The 26,895-nt window shown below is 38.6% G+C and overlaps 1 protein-coding gene across 1 annotated transcript in view; it reads left to right on the forward strand.

Moving 5' to 3' along the window:
* The window catches only part of LOC138174203 (uncharacterized), a 52,694-nt gene extending 34,671 nt beyond the window's left edge, over positions 1-18,023 (forward strand). Inside the window, exons 7-10 of the mRNA XM_069104409.1 lie at positions 4,507-4,642; positions 9,833-9,939; positions 17,289-17,401; positions 17,846-18,023. Coding sequence (XP_068960510.1) covers positions 4,507-4,642; positions 9,833-9,939; positions 17,289-17,401; positions 17,846-17,857 — 368 coding nt within the window. The 3' untranslated portion in view covers positions 17,858-18,023. The remainder of the gene's footprint in view (positions 1-4,506; positions 4,643-9,832; positions 9,940-17,288; positions 17,402-17,845) is intronic.
* Positions 18,024-26,895: the final 8,872 nt, after the last annotated feature.

Below are 26,895 nucleotides of genomic sequence, written 5' to 3' on the forward strand. Positions count from 1 at the left end.
AGGACCTACTATGTGCCAGGCACTGTACTAAGCACTTTACAAGTATCTCATTTGATCCTCACAACTCTGAGAGGTAGGTGCTATCCTTATCCTCATTTTACAGTTGAAGAAACCAAGACAGACAGAGACTGACTAGTACAGTAAGACTATTGCCTCCTAATTCCTATGCCTCTTAGATAGATTATTATGTTGTCTTTCTTGGTTGGATGCCATATTATATTGTTGACTAATTCAGTCCTCTAAAACACTAAGATCTTTCCAAACAATCTGTGGTCTAATCAGCTTCCCCATTCATACTTGTGAAGCTGACTCTTTGAACCCAACTTTAAGACTTTACATTTGTCCCTATTGAATTCCATCTTATTCAATTCAGCCCAATGTTCTAGCCTTACTTTTTTGTATGTAGGAGCTAACTCAATGGACTGATCATCTAACTGTGTAGTATGAAACATAGACATTCTACATCCATTTGATCTTTTATCTGATGTTATCTTATAGCTTCACTTTTGATTATGTCATTTCCTATCATTCACATGCAACATATGTATGACTGAATCAGTTTAGATAGCGTAATCAAGGGGGATTGTGATGACTTTCAACTGGGAAAAAGTAAGAGAATGGCTCAACTCTAGCCCAGTGTTGCAATGACTATATAAAATAAAATAAAAATAAAAAAGAAGAAGGAAGAAACAAAGGGATGAAAAAAAGGAAGGAAAAAAAACTGGCCACACAGTGTTGTATGTGGTTTCATTTTAGCTGGAGTTTCTTGGGTGGGGAGAGAGGCACTAGGTAGTTTAATAGCACCTGAGCAGGCAATTGAAGGTAAACATTGCATTTCCTTTGAGATGAAGAAATATGAGAATAGGTGAAGTGGGTTTGAGGCTAGCAAAGCAGCTGGGGATCATTAATTATAGCCAGGAGCTGGTCTTGTACTGTTCTTTACTCCAAGAAATTTGTTTTAAATTCTGAGGAAACTATCTGATTTTCCTTGAACTTTAGTTAAAACCCCATAGTAGGAAATCCCTGAAATAAACAGCTTCAGACTCCCTACTTAATAATCGCAGTTCTGTAGCTAATTATGATAGCAAAACTCCGATGTTTGAGTACTCTACACAGTAAATATTTTTGTAAAGGTTTGAATAGCTTACAGTATGATATAACTATGGTTTTCATCTTCCCCTTAAAAATTAATGTAATATGCATAGATAACTTTATGAGTCCAAGAAAAGATAGCCACCAAAGCAGGTTGATTTGAGGGACACTTGAAAGACCAATTTCCCCTAAATACTTCCCCAACATCCAGTAAGACGGCTAAGTAAGAGATTTGGGAGTCAACTCAGCTTCCTTTCATCAGAGTGAAAGAAAAAATGATCTAAAGTAAAAAAAAAATTCATCACATTGTATTTACCTTGCATATATTTTTCACTCATTTATCTATGTACGTTATTATCCCCCCAGTAGAATGTAAGGTCTTGAGGGTAAAAACTGTTTCAGTTAGTCAGTCAACAAACATCTATTAAATGCCTACTATGTATGTACCAGATACTGTGCTAAGCAATGGGAATACAAAGAAAGGTAAGGCAGTCCTTCCCTTTGCAGAACTCACAGTCTATATCCTACCACAGTCTCTGGCACACAGTAGGTGTTTAATGAATACTTGTTGGGGGGGCAGCTGGGTGGCACAGCTAATAGAGCACCAGCCCTGAAGTCAGGAGGACCTAAGTTCAATGCAGCTTCAGACACTTAACACTTACTAGCCGTGGGACCTTGGGCAAGTCTCTTAACCCCAATTGCTTTTTAAAAAATAAATGAATAAATAAATACTTGTTGGATGGATGAATGAATCACTAGGAAAACATGAGATGGAAAAACCAGTGGAATAACTGAAAGAAAAATGAGTAAGCAACTAAAAAGAGTGCTCAATAAAATGAATAAACACTTTAGAACAAAAGAAAGTGATCTTCTTTCGAACAGAGGTATAATACTGATACAATAAGATAATACTCAGAAGTTATCATGGATCAATTGCATGACTCTTTTTTTTAATGTTTTTTTTTTTAATTAATTTGTTTGTTTACTTTTAGTTTACAAGATTTAATTCCACAATTTCTTGAGTTTCACATTCTGTCCTCCTCTCTCCTCTCCCCCTCCCCATGGCAGCATATAGTCAGGTATAGGATCTGTAAATACTTTCACATTAGACATTAGTCAGGTTATAAAGATGGATTGTATCAGATAGAATGAAAAATGGTAAATAGGAAATAAATCCAAACAAGAAAAAGAAAAAGATCAGGTAGTTTGCTTCAATCTGGATTCAAACTCAGTTCTTTCTGGTTCTTTCTCTGGATGTAGACATCTCATTCCATCATGAGTCTTTTGGGATTGACTCATATCACAATGGCATGACTCTTAGGAGTAGGCTAGAAGATCTGTAAAATTATTCAAAGAAATAATGATAGGACTGGTTCAGAAACTGGAGTTCTTAAAGGAGAATTCAAAAAGGTCAACAAGAGAATAGTTTAAAACAGATCATGGAGAATGTCTCTAAAGGAGAGGTTCTCTGAGAAAGAGATTAGCAGATTTGGACTTCAAAAACACAGAAGAAGAAAGACAAAAAAAATTTTAAACCAGCAAAAGTGGAAGACTACCTAAGGTCTTTAATACCAAAACAATTTACATTGAATACAGAATTCAGTGAGATAATTTGAGAATTACTGACTTCCCAAGAAAACACAAATAAAAGAAAAAGTCCGAATATATACTACGTCATGAAGTAATGCAAGAAAATTACCTAGAAGTATTGGAAGTAAAGGGAAAAGTATAATTTAGTAGAATTCACATATCATGGATTGAAAGAAACCCCAAGTGCAACTCAGGCAGAAACATTGTGGCCAAGCTCCAGGACTTGAAGAAAAGGATAGGAGAAGATATGAATGATTGCTTATTGTTCCCTTTCTCTCTGTGCTCTCTAATGTGCTAATACTATTATAGGTTAGTTCTAGTTCAGTAGTTTTGAAAGCACAGTCCAAGGACCCCCTTTTAGGGGACTCATGACATCAAAACTAATGTTTCAATAATACAAATATGTTTTAGTTTTGAATACAACAAATATTAATACATATAACACACATAAAACACTTGTGGGGGGGGAGTCCTTAATTAATTTTAAGAGTGTGGAGAGGTCCTGAGACCAACCAAAAAGCTTGAGAAAGCAGCTTTAGCTAATCTCATTTTATAGTTTCTTGCTAGAGTCTATCATTTTCTATCATTTACTTGCACTGTGGTTACATCAAAATTAGCCAACTTCTACTTATAGGGAAGCCAAGGCACAGACAAATTAGGTCTCTGCCAGCTCCACTTTGAAAGAATATAAAATATAATTTTAGTGATTCCTAAGTCCCTTGAAGGCAATGGTTATTTAATTTCTTTGTGACTGCAGCCTAACACAGCCAATTGCATATAGTAAAGCTTGTTGAATTGAATTAAAAATAAATTCTATTCTTTGCTGAATGGAGTTTAAGCAGATTAGACTGAGATCCAAAGAAAACAGTTAAAGAAAGTTTAAAAAAAATACTCCCCAGATTTGGGGGGTAGAGGATAAAAGAGAAGAAAAGTCTCATTTCCTGAGATGAAAGGAAAAGTTTTCATTTCTTTCATGGGAAAAATCCCTTTTTTATTCAAAGGAAAGCCCTTTTTCCTGAGTTCAGGCCCCATATCCCCTGCAGACAGCCTCTGTATTGCTTCTAGAGGGGGTGGAAGAACAAGGGAATTTTTACAGCAAATGACACTTAAGAAAGTTGTGTAAAAAGTGAGCACTTGACTCTTGGCAAAAGAAAATAAATGGAGATTGATTTTTCTCTTCAGCCAAGGTGAACTTGGCCTGCTGCTGAAACCTAACCAAAAGGGATTTCCTTTAGTACTTAGCAATTCTTGGCCACATTTCATAGAGACTGAACAATCTCAACTAATAGGACAACAGCTCCTTAATTTTTGTCTATCTTAGTCATTAGCTAGGTCTGCATTTCTCAAATTTTTTGGTCTTAGGACCTCTCTATGCTCTCAAAATTACTGAGGACTCCCCCCAAGTACTTTTGCTTATGTAGTTTATATTTATTGATATTTTCTATATTAGAAATTAGAACATATTAGTATTATTAAGCAAATTGCATTTAGAAGTGTCATGAATCTGCACCACAATATTTACCCACATTTACATATCATCTTAAAGTTTCCAAAGTGCTTTCTCTATAAGGAACCTATAAGATAGATAGGCAGTATAAGTATTATTCCCATTTTTCAGGTGAGGAAAGTGAGTCTCAGAGAAATGTCAGTTAGTAATGATCCCAAATACAATGCTCCACACTACCTCCTCAGAGAGGTTAAAGATGGTGCCGAAGGTCACACACAGCTAGAAAATGACAAAACCAGGTCAGAAAATGTAGTCAATTAAACTAGTGAATAAACATGGAAATTATCGCCTTCAAAAGACCCTCATTTTCCTTACAGGAATCAAGAAAAGTAAAAAAGGATCTTCTGAAAGTGGTCCTTGGTTAATCAAGCTGCATTTGGCTGATAATGGCATAGATGGAAGAGGGGAAGAAGGAGAAAGGGGTGTATTGGAATTCACTCAACTTTTAACATAGTAAGTTTCAATCAGGGGACATAAAGAAATTTCCTTCTTATTGCCTGGTTCAAGTTCATGCTCATGAGTCATTGTGACCATCATTTTCAACAGTTCAGGGTGAACTTTTCCACAATCATCTCCTTCTATAAGGTAGAATCTGGGGTTTCTAATAGAAAATTATGAAGTTAGAGGAAACTCAAGCTTATGTAACCATATGGAAACAACCCAGAGAATTTTTCAAAGTCTGCTGGGTTGTGGCTGTTGACCACTCCCTGACCTGGACTAAGATGGCAGTTATAGAGTAGTAAATGAACAGGAGGGGACAGGTTCGAGAAATATAGGTGATAGAATCAACAAGACTTGGCAACTGATTGGATATATTATCTTACATATATATGAGATAAAAGTATAGGGAGGGTCAGGGACGACTTTGAGGTTGCAAATTGGTATAACTAAAATGAAGATTCTTAACCTTTTGAGTCATGAACCCCTTCAGCAGTCTGGTAATGCTTATTGATGCCTTCTCAGAATTATGTTTGTAAATAATTGAAAGAAATGCTTAATTTCAGGTGGCTAGGTGGTGCCATGAATAGAGCACCAGTCCTGGAGTCAGGAGGACCTGAGTTCAAATCCAGCCTCAGACACTTAACACAAAAATTAGCCCGCGTGACCTTGGGCAAGTCGCTTAATCCCAATTGCCCTCCAAAAAGCAAAAAAAAAAAAAAAAAATTTAAAAAAGCTTAATTTGAGTTAGAAGTTAATGTAAAGATGTAATTTTTCCCATCTAAGTTCACATACCTCCTAAAATTGATCCAAAGACCCACTGTCAGATCATAAATACTAAGTAGCTATAACTGGTACCATGGATAGAGCACAAGGCTTGGAATAAGGAATACCTGAGTTCAAAATTGGTCTCAGACAGTTACTATCTTGGGAAAGTCACCTAATCTCTGTTTGCCTCAGTTCCTTCCTCTGTAAAATGGGGATAATAATAGCACCTTTCTCCCAGGGATGTTGTGAAGATCAAATATTTGTAATGCATTAAGCCTGGCCCAGAGTAGGCACTGTATAATGCCAGCTATTATTCTTCATAGCTACATGATATCCATCCAAGGTCCTTTCCAGCTTTAAGATTTTATTCTACAATCATTTCTACTCTATAATTCTATAATTAACAGGTGGGAGGGGATATGTGTGTGATGTTCATGGAGGGAGAAGAGTCTCAAGAACCATCAGCTGATCAACTTTTGTTAATTCAGGGTTTTTTATAGATCTATTACATCTCCAATACCCCTCTCTTGTTCTCTGCGTTTTGGTCATTTGTCTACTCATCATCACGAGGAAGGAGAGTTTCTGAAATTCGGTTCAGTTTGCTCTGAGAAAAATTTACTGAAATATGAGAGGGGAAAAAGATGTCTAAAATGAGATTTTCTCTAGCTTTATCTATGCAATCTCTGCATTCACTTCACTTAGTTTTTAGCTGACTGTACAAGGAAGCCCAAACAGTATTTTTAAAGTAATACACAAATAAAATGAATAAGTCACACAGAATAGTGTCTTGGAAATATTTTATATTAGCTCCTTTGAACCAATTTTCAAGGGGGAAAAAAAGCACAGTAAAATGCTTTCCTGTTTGATTTGTGTATGACTTCTGAGGCCCAGTAGCCTCTCAACTGCTGATGAGTCATCTTCTTCTTTGATGGTCTTTTGATGAATCTGTGGTCTATTATTGTGTGTACTCTCTCCAGGGATGCTGATCACAGCCCATGCATGTCCTCTCATCTTATACAAACCTCATTCATACCCTCCCTGATAGCCCCCACAAGGAGTCTCCCCAAAGTGCTAGAGGTCCTTCCTCTGGTTCTCTCAGCTTTATGTGGATGCCTGGTTATGTACAATCCATTCTATTCATCATCCATCCCTTACTCTTGCTGTGTGACTGGCCCGTCTTCTTTTGTAGTCACACATGTCTCTGATGCCATGTTTACATGCCTTCTCTTGAATGATTTTTGATTCATGTATGTTGTAACCTAGTCATGCCCACCATGCATCTTTCTCTTCCCACTTTGGTTCACCTTCAACTTTATTTCTTGGACCGCTGTGATACTCTCTCTGACTCATATCTCTCCAGAATCCCCCATCTTTTAATGCTAAACAAACACTGTAATTTTTACTTAACATAGTTAGCCAGTCAGTTAAGCTGTCAGTCAACTAGTATTTATTAATGACCCTGTATTAGGCATTGGGCTAAGCCCAAGACCCCATATAGGGATTTCACATATTCTCTGCTCTGTCCTTGTTTCTTTGAGGTTTTTCTCTCACAGGTGTTTCCTAAAGTCTTTTTTTTTTGAGAGGGGAAGACAAGGTAATTGGGGTTAAGTGACTTGCCCAAGGTCACACAGCTAGTAAGTATGATCAAGTATCTGAGATCAGATTTGAACTCAGGTCCTTCAAACTCCAGGGCCAGTACCCTAGTCACTGTGCCACCTAGCTGCCCCATGCTGAAGTCTTTTTAAAGAAAAATTCTATGACCAGCAGATTCATGGCTAATGTGGAAATATAATTTGCATGACTTTATATGTATAATAGTTATATTTCTTGCTTTCTCAATGGGCAGAAGGAGGAAAGAGAATGTTTTTAATTAAATTTTTGTTTAAAAAAAATTTTTGACTAGGAGCACAAATTTTATATTTGTTAATGTCTATGTTGTCAGCTATTATCTTGCTCCTCAAATGTGAATAGCAAGATATGCTAAGAGTTTTTAACTTTTTTCTTTTCTTTTTTTAATTTAATAATGTAGTTAAATTATTTTATAGCATGATTAACCTATTGTCAACATTGTCTAGAGGCCTTTTCAAGAGCATGGGCACAAATTTTTGTTGCTTACTTTTTTTAATACTCTTGTTCAGAAAAGATTTTAGATGTAGGGGAGAGGATTTCTTCTCATTGTCTTCTCAAACCATTATATCTGGACAAAGCTGTTGTACCCCTAATTCTTCCTGCCGCTCACTTTTAGAGCAAAGTTACAAATGCTTAAAAATGAGAAATCATAATAGAAATGCAGGAGAGCAAGAAATGCAACTACATGGACAGTAGGCCCAATCTTCAAGGAAATAGTGAAGGAAAATGGATTTTCCCAAGTTCTGGGAAGGAGGCATACATTGCTGTCATTTTCCGCCACTTTAAAAGAACAGGCTCCATAGGGTTTGCTGCATCACACTAAATAGGAGAGATGGTTCTTGGGATCGTGGTTTAGTTTACAATACTTCCAACAATTTGAGATGCTGTTTTCATACCAGTATTGTTTTTCTTCATTGTTGCATTCTTTTTATTCCCTTCATTATTCACTCCTGATCTACCAGTCAGGAAAAAAGCTGAGAGGTTTTATTTTTCAAAAGACTAGAGAAATCTTTTCGCCCCCTTTTTGGAGGGGAGAAGTCAGGGCAATTGGGGTTAAGTGACTTGCCCAAGGTCGCACAGCTAGTGAGTGTTAAGTGTCTGAGGCCGCATTTGAACTCAGGTCCTTTTGACTCCAGGGCTGGCACTGTATTCACTGTGCCACCTAGCCGCCCCAAGACTAGAGAAATCTTTAGTGATACTGGTATTGCTAAAGGTATCTCCAGCAAATTTAACTTAAGTTAGGCAAATATTTATCAAAGTCCTATTGTGTGAAAAGCACAGGGTGGAAACTTTTTGAAAAATGAAGCCATCAAGGTGGAAAGATGAGTGGTTTTTTTTTCTTTTTCTCACCTCATATCTTTACAACAATCTCTCTCTTACCAATGCAATATCCTCTTTCTTCAATCTTCTTCCTTTCCCTACTTTTAGGTCTCAACCTAAGTATTTTCTATGTGCCAGGTTCTCTTCTAAGTATTGAGGATAAGAACTCAAAAATAAAATAATCTCTTGAGGAGTTTACATTCTACCTGACAAGATTATGTATGGTTATATAAAGCAACCATTAATAATTACAAGGTGGGGCGGTGTATCAACAATGCCATATTCAAAATGCCTATGGAGATTACAAATATGTTGATATAATTATCCATCACAAAATACATCATGCTTGCCATATGGGGGAATAAGCTGGAAAATTTATTAAGATACCAAAAGACTGAGTCCCAAAACCAGAAAGTGAAAGCCATCAGAGTAGTTATGACATTGGCACGGGTAGATAAAGTAGAAAGCACCCACATTTTCAAGCCTTTAAAACAGAACAGGCTACCTCAGGCAAAGGTCCTCCTCTCCCCACTCACAGCAACCACCCAGCGTCTGGGAAGCGCGCTCCCAGCAGCTCCGGCCCCTGGCAGTCCTCAGCAGGAGTCCTTAGCAGAAATTCTGGCTAACTCAAAAAGGGCTTCGCGCTGCCGCTGCCTCTGCTGCTGCTGCCGCCGTCGCCACCACCGCCAGCCACCGCAGGAACTCTAGTTTGGCTTCCGCTTCCTCTTGCTCCGCCCCTTCCTGCTACGTCAGCAAGTCCAATGGGGCATGGAAGATCTTTAAATCCCATAACCCTTACAGGTGGCCAGGTAGCACAGCGAGTAAGAGCACCGGCTCCAGTGTCGGGACGACCTGAGGATCGAATCTGGGCTCCAACACTTAGCACCCACCCAGAATCACCTGGCCATGTAACCTTGAGCAAGTTACTTAATCCTGATTGCTTAAAAAAAATAAAAAATAATAATTACAAGGTAATCTTCAGTGCGATTGGAGGGTCTTCTAATTTGGGGGCCAGATTTGAAAGACATCAGGCTAAGACTCTATTGGATTGTAAACCTGACCACATTCCATGATGTTTAGCTCCCAAAAGTGTATTCAAAAACTGTTTTCCCTTGGAAGAAAACATAAGGAAGGACAAGAGAGAAGCACAGTCAAACAGGACAGCTTTGAAAGTTACAGGTGGAATTTATTACATAATTTAAAATGAAAGCAAGTTGTAGAGATTGCAGTGTCTTGTACAATCCTCTTTTTTGATTCTATGTATATGGAAATTTCAATTTTATTCGATGTTTATTAAGTTTGCAATAACAAATTTTGGGGGGGGATGGCTCAGAGAACAATTTGTCAATGGGAGGAGGTAGAAGAAGAGGCCACTGTGGTGGTGCTGTGTGAATGTGAAAAGGTAACACTTAAAAAGAATTAGACGATATTCTATAAATCACCATATTTTGATCTATAATAGTTTGATTTTTTTCATTTTTAATACAGTCTTATAAAATATTCTGACCACTTAAGGGAAATAGATCTTGGCAATAATGTTCTGGGAGAAATCGCAGCTACTGATATACTGGGAGCATTAAAGGAGAGGAAGAAAGGTAAAGTATTTCTATTTCCTTGTCCTATTGAATTCCTCTATTTTAAAATTTTTGTATTATTCACTGCTCTCTAACCTTTTTTGCTTACAAAGCACTGACCTGTGACACAAGATGGTTCAAAAGAACTACACTTGAGGGCGGCTAGGTAGAGCAGTGAGTAAAGTGTTGGCCCCAGAGTTGGGAAGACCAGAGTTCGGTTCCGGCCTCAGACACTTAACACCCACACAAAAAAACTAGCCATGTAACCTTGGGCAAGTTGCTTAACCCCAATGGCCCTCCAAAAGGCAAAAAAAAAAGAACTACCCTGAACTGGCCCCCTTTTGCTTGATTTGCCTGTCAATTTGCAAAGTAGTACAATTTGTTAGTTTTATATTTCTTTCATTTTTCAAAGACCTTTACCTATTCTGTGCTCAATCTCCTCACAAAGATCTTGAAAAGACATAGTAAATTCATGTTTATTTAGTAACAAAACACCCAGAAAGCTCAAAAAAGTAGTGTTATAATACACAAAATGAGAACCAAGCTTCCTTTCTCATGGCCCCCAAAATAAGGTGTTCCAGTGCCTTCTGAATCATCAAAGAATGGTAAAATTGTGTTCAGTCTAGTTTGTGTTTTGTATATTTTATTATTGAATGCCAAGTCTTAGAAAACTGATTATATGTATGTATATATATATATATATATATACATAGATCGATAAAAGATAGATAGATAGATAGATAGATAGATAGATAGATAGATAGATAGATAGGTAGGTAGGTAGGTAGGTAGGTAGGTAGATAGAGCACACAGAGTAAGACAACTGCTATTTTTGTGAGGACAGGGTTCTTCTTGGCTCAGCTAAATCAGAAAAGTAGCATAGAAGGCAAAGTAGGAGACCACACTTGCCAGTTCAGGGTGGGAGCAAGGAACCTAAACATGGAAACTAAATATCTACTATTTAACTCTAAAAGATAGCATACCCTCGTGCATAGTAGGCACTTGATAAATGAGTATTTCTTTCCTTTAAAAAAATATGGGTTAAGGGGCAGCTAAGTGGCACAGTAAGTAAGAGCGCTGGCCCCAGAGTTGGGAGGACCCTGGATCGGTTCTGGCCTCAGATTCTTAATACCCACACACACACAAAAAAAAAACTGGCCATGTAACCTTGGGCAAGTTACTTAACTCCAATTGCTTTAAAAAAAAAAAGCTGGGTTAAATAGTCATTTTCTTCACCTATTATCTCCTGATCCAGTAGTAATTAGTAATGACTATCCAGTCTTAATCCTGTTCCAACAATGGGTTTTCCTATTTCTTTCCCATTTCTTGGATTTTAGCATTCCAAAAAAACCTTGGTGGCAACCAAATTGCAAGTCATAATGTCTAAAATCCAGGCATCCAATATGAGGCTTGGGAGTCAAAAGTAGCCTAAATGTTCAGGGGATACCCACTCAAAATATTTACCCTTCTTCCCAAAACTGTTTACCTAATTAGTAATCATGAGTTAGTAAATCTGCCTGACTAACTGTCTGCTGCTATCACTACATAATCTCAGCTCCTGTAAGATGCTATTCCAGTCATCAGTTTTATAACTGTAATTGTTTAAAAAAAATACAGCCTGCATTCATTTGAATTTTTGATATTGTAGCCTATGGTTGAAAAACCTTTGTCTAGACTTAGTTCTTTGAAGCATCTTGTCTACATTTAGGACAATTTCTTGGGAGGAGGGGAGTGGTCCATGGAATGACAGTATAGGCTCACAAATATTCTATGTGTGGATGAAAAAGTAAAAGATTAATACATATAATTGATCCCCTAATCTTATTTTTTCTATAAAAATAGAACAAAATCACAGTATGTATACATATTATGTGTGTATATAATAGTACTTAATGCCTAATAAATTCTCCTGCCTAGCTATCCATCTATCCTTATCTGTCTACCTGTCTATATCTGTCTGCCTTTCTACCTATTCTTTCTTTCATCATCTATGTATGTATATATGTATGTATGTATCTATCTATCTGTCTGTCTGTCTTTTCCCTAGTTCTTCCCAATCTTCTTGTTTAATTATCTCAGAAAAATCATACTCTCTATCCTGGTTTATCTCTCTTTCCCAGAAATGGTTGGTTATGTATCCTAAGTTCAGCTTCCTTTCCTGTGTCACTTCTAGAGAGCATGTAATCTAGGACTATCATGTTGCTGCATCAGACAGGAATGCTGCAAATGAAGAAGGTCTGGGAGGTGGGGAAGGGAGAGAGAAGGAGTATCATAAGATCCTAGATTTAAGGCTAGAAGGAACCTCAGAGGCTATCTACTTCAATTCTCTCATTTTACAGATGAGGAAACTGAGGCAAGGAGAGGCAAGATGACTTGTCCCACTTGGTAATTAAGTGCCAGGACTAGGATTTGAATCCAGGTCCTCTGGCTCTTTTCCAGCAGGCTTTCCATCATACCATCCTATCCCCTGTAGTTTATTTTCACTTTGCATTGGGTTTGGGGTGGAATGGATATGTAAGTACTCAGGCAGAGGGATTAGACTTAGCAAGAAAGAAGGATACTTTTTTTTCCTTGATAGAAAGAGGAGGAAAAAAGAGAGAGTCATAATGCTGACTAATTTTGAGAACCAGTTGTGGTCAGCTAAAGAGTGGTCTCAACTCCTTATCAAAATGGGAAGCTAGGTCATCTGGAGTAAGTATGGTGGATGGGCTATGATGGCAGGCCAGAGGAGAGCAGAGTCTGGAATGGGTTATCTAGAGGAGAAGAGAGGGGAGAAAAGAGCAGAATAGGTGAATCAAACACCGTGGAGGGTCTCCTTGAAGTTATGTGCCATGAACTTGTAGTGAAGGCAGCTATGACACCCATCTCAATTTAGATTAAGTAAGCAGGAAAGGGGGTCTTTAAATTTAACACTCTTTCTCAGCCCTGAGCGATCTTTTTCATTAGGCACATCATTATAATGTCAACTAATTGTGTAGAGTTTCACATGTGTTGACAGAAAATAACCATAATGTGAGCCTTAGGAGCTGCCAAGTATTGTGCTAATGTCTCAGTGTTTTAATCTACACAACGAGAAGATAATTACCAACTATTCGCCTAAAAACTGGAAACGCACATTTAAAATATTTCAAACTTTTTTTTTTAATTTTGTATAGATGTTCTTTTTTATGTTACAAATCCAGGGTGCTTAAAATTTTCCCTTGTAACAAAGAAAAAACAGTTAAACAAAGCAGACTGGAAAAAAAAGCTTTAATATAGTCAACATTCCTCATTCATAGTTCCCTTCTTTGTTGAAAAAAAAAATGCATTTCATTATCTGTTTTCCACAGCCAAGGTTAGTTTTAGCGATTAATCTGAGTTTAACTGACTTTCAGGGTTGTTTTTCTTTACATTATTATGTTGTTGTTTAGTCATTTCAATCATACTGGACTTTTCATGACCCTGTTTGGGGTTTTCCTGGCAAAGATACTGGAATGGTTTGCCATGTCCTTCTCCAGATCATGTTATGGATGAGGAAACTGGGGCAAACAGGGTTAAGTGACCTACCCAGGGTCATACAGCTAGTAAAGTGCCTGAGGTAAAATCTGAACTCCGGTCTTCCTGACTCCAGGCTCAGCACTCAATCTACTACCTCATGAGCTGCCCCATTACCTCACTATATCACTGCTCTTTTAATTTGTTCTGTATCAGTGGCACAATGAATAGAGAGCAGGAAGATCTGAGTTCAAATTTGACCTCAGGCACTTTACTAGCTGTATGAACCTGAGTCAGCCACTTAACCTCCATCTGCCTCAATTTCCTCCTATGTAAAATGAGGATAACAATAAAACCAATCTACCACAGCTGTTGTGAGGATAAGATATTCTCATCATTAATAATAATATTATTATTAGTCCTTCCATGTTTCTCTGGATTTCTTAGGGTCATTGTTTAATATAGTGAAATAATATACCATTCCATTCACTTAACATTTGCTCAGTGATGCAGAATTTGTAAAATTCCAGATATTCCCCAGATGACAGGTACCTTTTATTTTTGTTGTTGTTTTTCTGCCACAAAGAGTAAAGCCCGTTTTAAGAAGCAATGGGAAATGTTTTGTTTATCACTAAAGTGATAAAATACGGAATCATGTTGAATGAGCTTCTATCTTCCATCTATACCATACCTTACCCCGAGATGATTTCAGACACACTGAGGAGTCAAATATAGCTGTAGACATAAATATGAAGAATTGGCTTTTCAAAATGATGTTAATTAAGTGGATTTTTATGGGTAAAATACATTGCATCTTCCTTATAATGGCACCATTTTTAATGCAAAATAATTAAAGAAATCTTTGAAAACAGTAGTTTTGCTCAGAGAAGAGGGCCCGTATTGCTGTTTTTCCATTGGAAAATAAACAGTTTCATTTACCAATTAACAAGCTAATTATAAAATGTATTATGAAGTCTAAATTAATAGAATGAAATGACTTAATTGCCTACTAAGTACTCTTTTATAGCCTGCCTTTAATGAAAGAATATACCAGAAAGCTGTTTCTTTAGAATCATGAGTAGTTTTGCTTTATTGAAGGCCATTAAGGAGAGTTGTAATAGCTCACACATTTATGTAGTGTCTTAAATTATACAGAGCACTTAGGGAAACTAAGTTTTTATAGCATCCTTTTTGGGGTTAATAACAGGCAGTGTGGTGTAGCGAAAAGAACACAGAATTGGGAGTCAGAAGACAAGAATTAGGATCCCAGACTTGTATCACCTTGAGCAAGAAAAGCATCCCTTCTCCAGGGCTTATGGTTTATACACCAGTAAAATTAAAGGGATTTAATTAGATCATCTTGGCCCCCAGTCCTATTGTATCTTTTAAAGGTATTCCAAGATTTACACAGAAAAGCAAACCAATAATAATGCTAAATACAATAAGACTTTTTATTTAAGTGCCTTTGATCTCATTCAGGGGAAAGTACTTAACTTGAAGGGTTATGTACCCATATTATACACATTATATACACATGTATGTGTTTTCAGAATAAATACCAAGTAGTGAAATATAAGTTAGGACAACAATTACAAGGTAGTTCGAGATGCAGGGCACTATCAGGTGAGGGGACCAAGAGATACTTCGTATAGAAGGTAATTCTTGAACTGAGTCTTGAAGGAAGGGAGTGATTCTTCAAGATGGAGGTGAGGAGGAGGTGCTTTCTGGGTAAGAGGGATAGACAGAGATGGGCAATAGTGTCATGTGAAAGGAACGGGGAGATGGTCTGTTCAATCAGATTGCATAGTGTGAGTAGGGAAACAAAGTCTGGCTAGTCTGGAAAGATAGGTCGGGGCAAGGTTATGAAGGACTTTAAAAACTAAACAGAGAAGTTTCTTTCTTGTCCTGGAGGCAATAAGAAGACATCAGAGCTTATTGAGTATTGAGTTTTTGAGTATGATGCTCATTCCCCTTAGCTTAAGGAAATCTTAAACTAAATCTTAGTGTAAGGAAAATCATTCTGATACCAGTGCGGAGGATGGTTTGGGGTGATGGGAGACTTGAGACAGGAAGTCTAATTAGAAAGTTTTTGCAATGATCCAGGCAACTGGTGATGAGGGCTTGAACTAAGGTAATAGCTATGTAAGATTTGAGAGATGTAGAAGTAGAAATGGAAAGATTTAGCAACTGACCATATTGGAGAGTGAAAAAGAGAAGTCAATGTCACAAACCTGGCAGAGTAGAAGATTAGTGATGACTTCAGCAGAAAAAGGGAAGTTTGGATAAGTCAGAGCGAAGATGATGGGTTTATTCTGGACTTGTTAAGTTCAAGAAGTCTCCAGAACATCTAGCTTGAAATTCTGCTCCATACATGTTTGCTGGTTGATTATTTGAATGGATAAAGGGACAGTATTAAGTTTAGGGCAGCTAGGTGTCACAGCAGATAAAGTGCTAGGCCTGGAGTCAGGAAGACTCATCTTCTTGAGTTCAAATCTGGCCTCAGACACTTACTAGCTGCCTGACCCTGGCAAGTCACTTAACCCTGTTTGCCTGTTTCCTCACCTGTAAAATGAGCTGGAGAAGGACGTGGCAAACCATTGTAATGGCTTTACCAAGAAAACCCCAAGTGGAATCATGAAAGAATTGGACACACTGAACAACAATTAAGTTTTATCTTTTAGCTTAAAATGTGTTATCATTCTTCTTGATGAAACTTGCTATGTTCCCTAAAACCAGAGGATTATAGAAGGGCTATTATATGGAAGAGGAAATTATATGGAAATCTTCTGAGGGCAGAACTGGGAACAATGGATGAAGGTAGCAGAGAACCAGGTTTCCAAAGTAAGGGAAAACTTTGTTACAATTGGAGCTGTCCAAGGTAGGATGGGTTGGGCACCTTACAAATGAATAATTATGAGCTAGAATTTATATAGCACTTTGAGATTTGCAAAGTGAATTCCTTACAGATGTAATCTCATTAGATCCACACAACAAACAAATTGAGGTTGAGGGAGGTTAAGTGACTTGACCAGGGTCATACAAATAATGCTTGAGGCAGGATTTGAACGCAGGTGTTCCTGACTCCAAGTCTAAGACTTTATCCACTTTATCACCTAGCCATTTAGTGTGGATTCTCCTCATTGTAGGTCTTTGAATGAGGATGGATGACTACACTTCGGGGATATCTGAGAGATGATTTCTATTCAGATTCAAATTGGACCAGATGGTCTGTGAGAATCCCTCATTCAAGAGGATCAGCAGGGGGCAGCTAGGTGGCACAGTGAATAGAGCACTGGCTCTGGAGTAAGGAGGACCTGAGTTCAAATCTGACCACAGACACTTAACACTTACTAGCCATGTGACCTTGGGTAAGTCACTTAACCTTAATTGCCCTACCTTTCCCCCTCTGGAAAGCAAAAAAAAAAAAAAAGAGGGTCAGGATACCTCTGTCTTCAAGGATTTGAAGGGCTACATGTGAAATAAGAATTACTTTTGTTATGCTTAACTCCAGGCGATGAAGCAAATAGCAATAGATAGAAGTCTCATGGAACCAAATTTAGGCTAGATGTCCAGAAAAATCTGATTACAATAGAACCACTTATAAGTGGTAATGGGTCCTACCTCCTGGAGGTCTTTAAGCAAAGGCCAGATGACCACTTGTCAACTATGTTATAGAGGGGAATCTATGAGTCATAGGTTAAACTAGATGACCTACAGGTTGAATTTCCATCACTGAAATTCTATGATCCTGTAACTTAAAAAAGGGAGGAAGAACACATAGCTAGCAATAATACAGAAGGAAAATGTGTTTGCCTCACTTTCCTATCAGAGAGAAAAAATTAGATGTTGTGCCAGGTGGAAAATGAACATCCTTTCTTCCTTTCTTCTTTCTGCAGGTAAACTACCAAATTTACAAATTCTAGTCACCCCACAGATTTCTTCAGATACCTTCAGATCCATCTGGGAAAACAGCAAAAAGTCTGGATCTGCCCATAAGAAAAAGAAGAAGGTAAGCAAAGAATATTCTACCTGTTTGGATAACTGGATCATCATCAGGAAGGCCACATGAAAGTTAGGGAGTGCGGCTGGTAAAGACAACATGGGTGAGATGTTAATATGAGGTTATAAGAATCACAGCACTTGGTCAGACCCGTCCAGTCCTGTATTCCATCTCTGGAGCTGGCATCCTTACAACTTGTATTGGAAAGGCATAGTTGCTCCCAAAGGTTAGGATCACACCTCCAGGACATCCCAGTTTCACAATCATCAACTATGAATCTATATCAATGAACTTATCTAAACTTGTTTGAATTTATATTTCTGGATTGAATTATCATGGTAATTTGTTCCATAAGTTAATTACCTATTAATTAGGTGGGAATTTAATTAATTAATTAGGTGGGAAGGTATCCTCTTTATATTAAGCTTATGTTTCTTTTTCATTATTTCACAGGCCAAAAAATAAACTCCATTTATTCCTGTGGGCAAACTGTTATGAATATCAAGACAATGTCCATGAGAAATAATATTCCCAAGTAAGAGTCATTTTAAGATGTGCAAGAATACTTTATTCTTAAATTACATTACGTTTGTCACTTTTATAAAAAGTTACTTTTCCAAGGGAAACTTAGTAAAACAGATTAAATTCTTATTCTATGATTTCTCCTTCTTTTGAGCAAATGCAGTTCCTACTAGGTTAGAAGCAAGCATGCCATTAACCTAGCTAAACTAAAAATGAATCTTCTTTCCAAGGTCAAGGGTTTCTAAAAATGGTGAATAAATTGAATAAGCTGAGATCTCTCTGTTCTTTTAGTATGCTACTTTGAATCTGAGGGGCTCTTGTGCTGGGTAGAGTATAACTACTATGGGAAAAGAAAATCTGGGAAATCTCTAGGCTTTAGTAAATTGAAGAACAAAATTATTCCAGTCCTAAAAAGATAAAAATCTGTTTTGAAGTACTTATTGAACACTATATGCATAGCACAATGCTTGGTACTATAGGGAATATGAAAAAAATATAAGAGCTATTGATTCAACAAGTACCTGTTTAATGCCTGCTATATGTATAGCATTGTGCTTGGAGGTGGTAGAAGGCTAGGGGTTTGGATGGTAACTTATGATCCTTCAACTTATTTAATAAACATTTATTGAGCATCTTCTACATGCCAGGTGCTGTGCTAAGTGCTGGAAATGCAAAAAGAAAGAGTCCCTGTGCTTAATGAGCTTGTTAGAAAAAAACATGCACAGAGAAAAGAAAATACATAATATGTACAAAGTAAAACTAAGGTAATTTCTGGAGAGAAGGCACTAGTGATTTGGGGGATTGGCTGCAGGCTTGTGTAGGAGATGAACATTGAGCTGAGCCATGAAGAAAATGTAGGATTCTCTAAGGCAAGAGTAAGTGTATTCCAGGCATACGGCAGGGATACAGGAGATGGAACGTTATATATGAAGAACAGTAAGGATACCAGTTTACAGGCTGTATTGAAGAGTGCATGGACAACAATAATGTGGTAGCATCAAGGAAAAGGTAGGCTTGAATCAGATTGTGAAGGGTTATTAAAATGCAAACAAAAGTATTTACAACGAGATTCTTTATTCAAAGCTTTGCTAGGCAAACTATATCCACAGCATCCCCTCATTCACTGGCATAGTAATCTGATCAAAAAGGGAAATGGGGTCGGTCTGGTATGATTTGTTCTTGATGAAGCCTGCTGATTTGTTGCTTGTTTCACAGAGAAGGAAACTGAGATCCAGAAAGATTAAGTGATTTAGTCCCAGTGTGATCTCAGGCAAGTCATTTAACTTCACTATCCCTCAGTTTCCTCATTAATAAAATGAGGGGGTTGAACTAGATTGGCTCCAATATGCCTTCCTAGGTCTAAATCTAAGATTCTCTGATTACAAGGATAAAAAAGTCAAGGCTGTGGGGTGGCTAGGTGGCACAGTGAGTAGAGCACTGGCCCTGGAGTCAGGAGGACCTGAGTTTGGATATGACCTCAGACACTTAACACAAAAAAAAAACTAGCCATGTGACCTTGGGCAAGTTACTTAACCCCAAATGCCCTCCAAAAAAAGCAAAAAAAAAAAGTCAAGGCTAAGAACTAAGTTTTGGGGGATACCCATCATACCCCACCAAGCTGGACCAGGTACAAGAGGAAGGAATCAGTTGGCTGGGGGTGGAGCTGGGGGGAGGTGAGCCTGGAAAGGGAGGGTGGGGTGAGAGGAAGGGGAGAGGGGGAACTTATCAACAGATGCAAAGAAACAGAGACAAAAAGGCTGGTCAGTACAGAGCCACAGATCAAAACAACCTGGGATCAACTGTTCTGAAGATGGGAGAGAGGCTAATTTGTATGCACAGTAGAGTCTGTTTACCAAATAGCAAACTACCAGGAAGAAGGATTTAGGCTAAATTAGGGTCCAGGTGCCAGCAGGTCAATAATCTGAAGATAAGAGTCCAGGATCAAAGGGCAGACCTTACTGCTAGTTCTTATGGGGGCAGCAGAGAAGCACACCCAGGGTCTCACAGCCTATTATCAACTGTCCCTGTCCTCCCTAAAGTTACAATTTTGTTGAGATTCGTTTAACAAAATTGTCTAGATATTTCTTTATTTTTTTAAAAAAGAATCCCACCAGTTTTCTAAAGAAATTTCAGAAGACTTTTTTTTTATCCATAAAAGAAAAAAATTTTATAGAGATGATGGAAAAGAAAGTATAAGAATGAGGACAGACTTGAGTAAAGAAAAAGAACAAAAATGGTTACATTTATTTCCCTGGAAAGCCTTGTGAAAGGAGTTTTTGAAGGGATGAAAGTACTTTTCTTAATAGAAATACAACAGGAAAATCACCATGGTATACAGTAATACAACTACCTACCTCCTCAACAGGAAGACTCGCAACAATAATTGCCAACTAGTAAACCCTTAGTTAAGAAATAGCTCTTGGGCTCCCTTCTGCACAGGTTTTATAAAGTGATGGGATACAAGGAAAGTGGTTGAAGCATAGGGCATAGTCAAAACTGCCTGAGGTTTTGTGCTTGGTTGAGACTGGAAGGATAGGTGCCACTAACAGAAGTAGGAAAGCTGCACTATGCTAGGATTTCCAGATGGATTAGCTTTCAGGGGTTATCTAATCCAACTCCCTTGGTTTACAGATGAGGAAACAGACCCAGGGAAATGAACTGCTTTGCCTAAGGTCCGGTGGGATCTTAGTACAGTACAGAGAGAGTGGAGCCAGTTTTAGACAGATGATGCTAAGTTCAGGTTGGACATACTGAGTTTGAGGTAATATCAGGACATTTAGGTGGAAACAGTAGCAGGTAGGAAATACTGGACCGTCATTCAGAAAAAAAAAAAATTAGGAATGGTTATAGAGATTCAGGAATCATCCGCATAAGGGGTGATCCCTGAAGTCATGACAATGGATCCTCTGACCAAGGGAGAAAATAAAAAGAGAAAAAGCAAGCGGGCAGTGCCTCAAAGGATATTTCATCCTCTTTTTCTCCTGAAAGAAGAAAAGAGGGGTGGACATAGTGAGGTATTAAAATATGGAAGATGAGAATAAATAGAATTCTTAATAGATGATTGCATTCTTCTCAATAAAATAGAAAGTAAGGCCATTTGCTGAGAAGGGTGGGGTAAATTTGGGGTCCTGGTGTGAAAGGAGGTCCAAAAAATCCCCTGTGGAAAGTGTGATAAGGTGTTTATTAGAGATGAATTAAAGTATTGAGGTTCATAAAGGAAAATACTATCCACATCCAGAGAAAGAACTATGGAGTATGAATTCAGATGGAAGCATAGTATTTTCTCTCTTTTTTATATTTCACATAGTTTTTCCCTTTTGTTCTGATTCTTCTATCACAACATGACTGATGTGGAAATGTGTTTAATATGATTGCATATGTATAGCCTATATCAGATTGCATGCTGTCTTGGGGGAGGGGTTTAGAACTCAAAATTTTATAAAAGTCAATGTTGAAAACTAAAAATAAGTTTAAAAGCATTGAGGTTAAAGAATAATTTCTAGTATCATTATTCTATCAGTGCCTAGGTAGACATAAGATGTCCTGAACCTTCCAGAGCTTGTTGTTGAATTTGGGGATAGATGGCACACTGGGGTAAGTTTCAGAGCCGGAAAATCTTTAACTGGGAGGATAATGTAGTATGTATTCAATAAACTCTTCTGCTCTTATTTGGGTAAGCTCCTTTTCTGCCAAATAGATGCTTTGGCAGGGGACTTCCTAGGGGTGGGGATGGAGGGGGGAAATATGCAAAAAAGAGATATAAAGGAACATATGGACTGTGGAAAAAGAAATTGAGTCAAGTTGTATATGAACCTTGTTCACTTAGCCCCTAAAGGGAACCACATCCTCTGAAAATCGAACTCCAGAGACACTGAAATGGCAACAGTGCCATAATGGGAAGGAACAGACCCTCAGTCTTTGCCCTGCCTAATGACATAGATAATTGCATAGTGAAGCTACATTCACAAAGCACCACACTTACCCCTTTTGCTGATAATGTGAGTCAACTGGACTATATGGGTATCAAGGTGTAGCAGCAAGCACCCCAAGCGTCCTTAGGGTGGCTGCCCATACAGGTTCTTGGATCTGCTTTGATAAAGGAAAGCAACTCAAAATGGGTTAACAAGTTTACTTTAATCAGTCAGATATGTATCGTTTACCTCGTTCAGGGGAAAAAGGTCAGCACCCCGAACTTCAGAATATACAGACAGTATTATCAAGACAGAAACAGATCAAGTACACAGCTTTCCAAACTGTGCAACCATTACATCCATACCAAATCAACATCTGGGTTTTTCAAAGGGGGGGGGGGCTGGACAACGGCTTCCCAGAATACAGATCAAATCACAGAACACTTCTCAAAGTGAGCCCCCAAAACAAAGCTACACATCAGGGCTTATATAGCCTTCTCCTGGCGCAGAGAATGTAACAACCTTATTGACTCACTGGCCAATCAAGAAGTATCTACTGAAAAACAAGCCTCCCACCCCAGGCTTCAGGTGCACTTTAGCCTAGGGGCAGGGAAGATCTTCCAAATCTGCATTCCCATTACACAAGGAAGGGTGCAATTCTCCACTAGGGAGAAGGGATGCTTGTTACCCTCCAGAAAGAGGAGGAGACTTCCTGACAGTGGAGGGGTTTCTTTATTTTTTGACCAGGTTCAATAAAGCCTGTTCTATATTCAATGTCTTCTAAGCCCATGCGTGCTTGCAGATAGGCTGAGGGAGAACAAAACAAGGTATAGTCTGATGTTCCCAGGGGTTCCTCTGGGGATGTCATGAGCCACGGTGGTTTTTTTTTTCTTTTTTAAAATTGAATTTATTTTAACATTCTTTTATTTTCATATTTTGAGTTTTATATTCTTTCCCTCCCTGTCATCCTTCCCCACTCACTAAGAAGGCAAACAATAATGTCAATTATATATGTGAAATCACACAAAACATATTTTCTTTTTTTTTTCATTTTTCAAATGCTTTATTAACTTCTGATTTACATCATTCATTTCCACCAGATTTTGAGTTACAAATTTTCTCCCCATTTTTCCCCTACCCACTGCCCCAAAATAAAACATTTTCTTATTAGCCATGTTGCAAAAAAAAAAAAAGCAAGGGACAGCTAGGTGATGAAGTGGATAGAGAACTGGCCCTGAAGTCAGGAGGACCTGAGTTCAAATCCAGCCTCTGACCAGCCACTTGACACTTACTAGCTGTGTGACCCTGGGCAAGTCATTTATCCCAATTGCCTCACCCACCCCCCAAAAAATTAAAATTAAAAAATCTTTTTTAAAAAAGCAAAAAATATTCCTCAATTGATAAATGGTCAAAGGATATGAACACGCAGTTTTCAGAAAAAGAAATTAAAGCTATCCATAAGCACACAAAGAAATGCTCGAATTCACTATTGATTAGAGAAATGCAAATCAAAACAACTCTGAGGTACCACATCTCACCAGTCAGATTGGCTAAGATGACAAAACAGGAAAAGGACAAATGCTGGAGAGGATGTGAGCAAATTGGAACACTAATGCATTGCTGGTGGAGTTGTGAACAGATCCAGCCTTTCTGGAGAGCAATCTGGAATTATGCCCAAAGGGCTATAAATACTTTCATACCCTTTGATCCAGCAATACCACTCCTAAGGTTATATCCCAAAGAGATGACAGAAATGAGATAAAGACCCATATATACAAAAATGTTTATAGCAGCTCTTTTTGTGGTAGGAAAGAATTGGAAATTAAGGGGGTACCCATCAATTGGGGAATGGCTGAACAAGTTGTGGTATATGCATGTTATGGAATACTATTGTGCTATAAGAAACGAAGAGCAGACGGTCTTCATAAGCCTGGAAAGGCTTAAAAGAACTGATGCTGAGTGAGAAGAGTAGAACCAGGAGAAATTTGTACACAATTACAGACACAACGTATGTGTGATGACCAACTTTGATAGACTGGACTCTTCACAGCAATGCAGTGATATAAGTCAATCCCAAAAGACTCATGATGGAGACAAATGTGTGCATCCAGAGAAAGAACTAGAAAGAACTAAGTTTATATCCAGGTGGAAGCAAAATACCTGATCTTTTTCCTTCTCTTATTTGGTTTTATGTCCTCTTTACCATTTTTAATTCCAGTTGGTACAATCTATCCTTATAACCTGACTAATGTATAATGTGAAAGTATTTACAGATCCTATACTTGACTATAAGCCGCCATGGGGGGGAGGGGAGGGAGGAGGACAAAATGTGAAACTCAAGAAATTGTGGAATTGAATCCTGTAAACTAAAAGGAAACAAATTAATAAAAAAAAATTAAATTAAAAAAAAGCAAAAAATATAAAGAAAGTGAGAAAATTATACTTCAATTTGTACCCAAGAGTTCATCAGTTCTATCTCTGGGCTGGATAGCATTTTTTCATCACAAGTCCTTTGGAATTGTCTTGGATCACTGTATTGATCAGAGTAGCCAAAGCTTTCAGTTGATCATTATTACAAAGTTGCTGTCACTGTGCACAATGATCTTGGTTCTTCTAGGTTTACTTTGCATTAGTTCGTATAGGTCTTGCCATGTTTTTATGAAACACCCCCCTCATCATTTCTTATAGCACAATAGTAATCCATCACTACCATATGCCACAATTTGTTCATCCATTTCCCCCACTGATGAGCATCCCCTCAAATTCTAATTCTTTACCATCAGAAAAAGAGCTACCATGAATATTTTTTGTACATATAGGTCCTTTTTCCCTTTTTTTTTTTGTGATCTCTTTGGGATACAGACTTAGTAGTGGTATGACTGGGTTAGAGGGTAGAACCAAAGTGTTTTGATACAAATACTCAGGAACCACTTTGGGAATATCTCTAACCCAAGGGAAACCTCAGCATCTATTTGGCTTCCCCAAAAGGGCCTTCAGCTTTGCTGAGAGCACTCTGTCTAAAGAGACCATTAGATATAGAAAATTACATAAAAGGTAGACTATATCCCCAAGTCCACAGCCATTTTGATTTAAAAGTACTGCCCATGTGGCTTGTGATTTCTAAGAAGTCAACTTCCCAGACCTGCACAGTCCATATGACTTGCAGTACCAGTGAAGGGCAGGTCTTAGTTTGCTGGTTCCCATCAAAGCTCTGTGCCTCATTGATCCTCCATCCTCTGTTACCCTAATCTAGCCCCCTGCTTTGACATGCCTTTGGTCCATGGCTGGTTCTGCACTCTGTCATAGATCAATTGCTTCCTTCTAGGAAGGGTCACGTGGTTTGCAAGGTGTCACAAGTTCACTGTCAGTCGGTAGGACAGAAAGTAGATGGTCGGGATCTTCCCCCCACCACCTGATCAAGACACTGTATAAACAAGCTACTCAGCGTCTACTTAGCCTCAGACGTGGAAGCAAAAACAGGGAGGTGGCCATTGTGCACAATGCCCCTTTTATCCATGAGGTCCCTCTGACACATTTTTTTTTTACTTTCCCTTAGTGCCTCCCACTGTGCTATGAATATACTTACTGCCCACAGATATTGGTTGCATGAATGAATTCCAAGAGGGCTGTGCCCATCTTTGAGTACTTGGTAAATATTTATTGACTCCCTTCTTTATATATAACCACAAATAACTGTCGTGTTCAAATATGTTGATTTCCCAATCTATATTTTTAGCACCGACCTCTCCAAAGTTCTCCAATTCTGTACTTTCTGTCCACCTCCCCAAAAACCCTGACACAGAATGCGTCTAATTCATTTTTTTCCACAATCCCTCTTTACACTCAATTTACCCTATTACAGCCATGGTAGCCAACCAGCATTACCATACCTCAAATTCTTCCTTTCCCTTAACTTTTAACGTATAACAACGCCCTCCTAGACTCCTCTGTTTCCACTTCAGTCAGACAAATTTAATGTTTCCAGAAATATTTCTCCCACCAGGTGGGAACCTGTGGCACTACCTGCCACCCCTTCTGCCCAGAGGAGCTTTTCTTCCTTCTTTCAACTAATCTATTACCTTCTTCTTTTTTAGTCTGCTTGCTCATTTATAACGAACCACCTTTCTAGACTTAGTCTGGTTTGACTCCAGATTCTCCAAGTAATCCCACTGCCATCTTTCCTACCACCTCAGCTCTCTAGCACTTATGGGTACCCGGTAATTAGGTATAGATGATATTTATACTCATACACAGCCTTGTGAGTAATGTTCCTCTCCCTCCTTCCCTCCTGTGCCCACTGCTGATTTAGGAAAACACCAGCAGGCTGAGGGCTGCCATGGGGTAGGAAAACAAGCCTGCCAGAGAGAGCTGGCCAGAGGTCGCAGTGACAGTGCAGGGAGGGGTAAAGAATAATAGCTGGTATTTATACAGCACTTTGAGGTTTAAAAAGTGCCTTGTGCATTTTATCTCGCTGAACTCTTACAACAGCCCTGTATGGTGGATCCCATCTCCCCATTTTACAGATGAGGAAACCGAGGCAGCATTTATCAAACACCTGCTGATCCATCTGATCTATTTACAAAAATTAACTGAGGCTGCATTTATTAAGCACCTGCTGATCCATTCACAAAAATTAATTGAAGTTGCATTTTTTAAGCACCCGCTTATCCATTTACAGATATTCTCTAATCTGGCTCTGGGAGGTGGATGCTTTCGTTCTCCCGGTTCAGATGAAGAAACTGAGGCATCTGGTGGTAGATTGCCTCGCCCGGGGTCACAGGGCTAGTAAGTGCTGCAGGCAGGATTTGAACTCGGGTCTTGCACAGCTCTAGGATTCTTACACGTCCTATTTTACCCCACAGTACCATGGGATGTGTTCTGAGCCCCAGCCCTACCACGGTGCATCTTTTAGGAGGTGACGAGGCACTAGGGGGTCAGAGGAACTGGGATTAACTAAATTTGGCAAGCGCCCCAGGCCCTCCCCAGACTGAGTCTCAGGGCTGTGGACTGCGGGTGCGCGGTCGAGGGGATCGCTTTTGGGGCTGACAGAAAGCCAGGACCACACGCGGC

This window comes from Petaurus breviceps, unplaced genomic scaffold (assembly GCF_028583685.1).
Source record: "Petaurus breviceps papuanus isolate PSGF00001 unplaced genomic scaffold, PetGlider_PUasm1.0 688, whole genome shotgun sequence".
Classification (NCBI taxonomy): domain Eukaryota; kingdom Metazoa; phylum Chordata; class Mammalia; order Diprotodontia; family Petauridae; genus Petaurus; species Petaurus breviceps.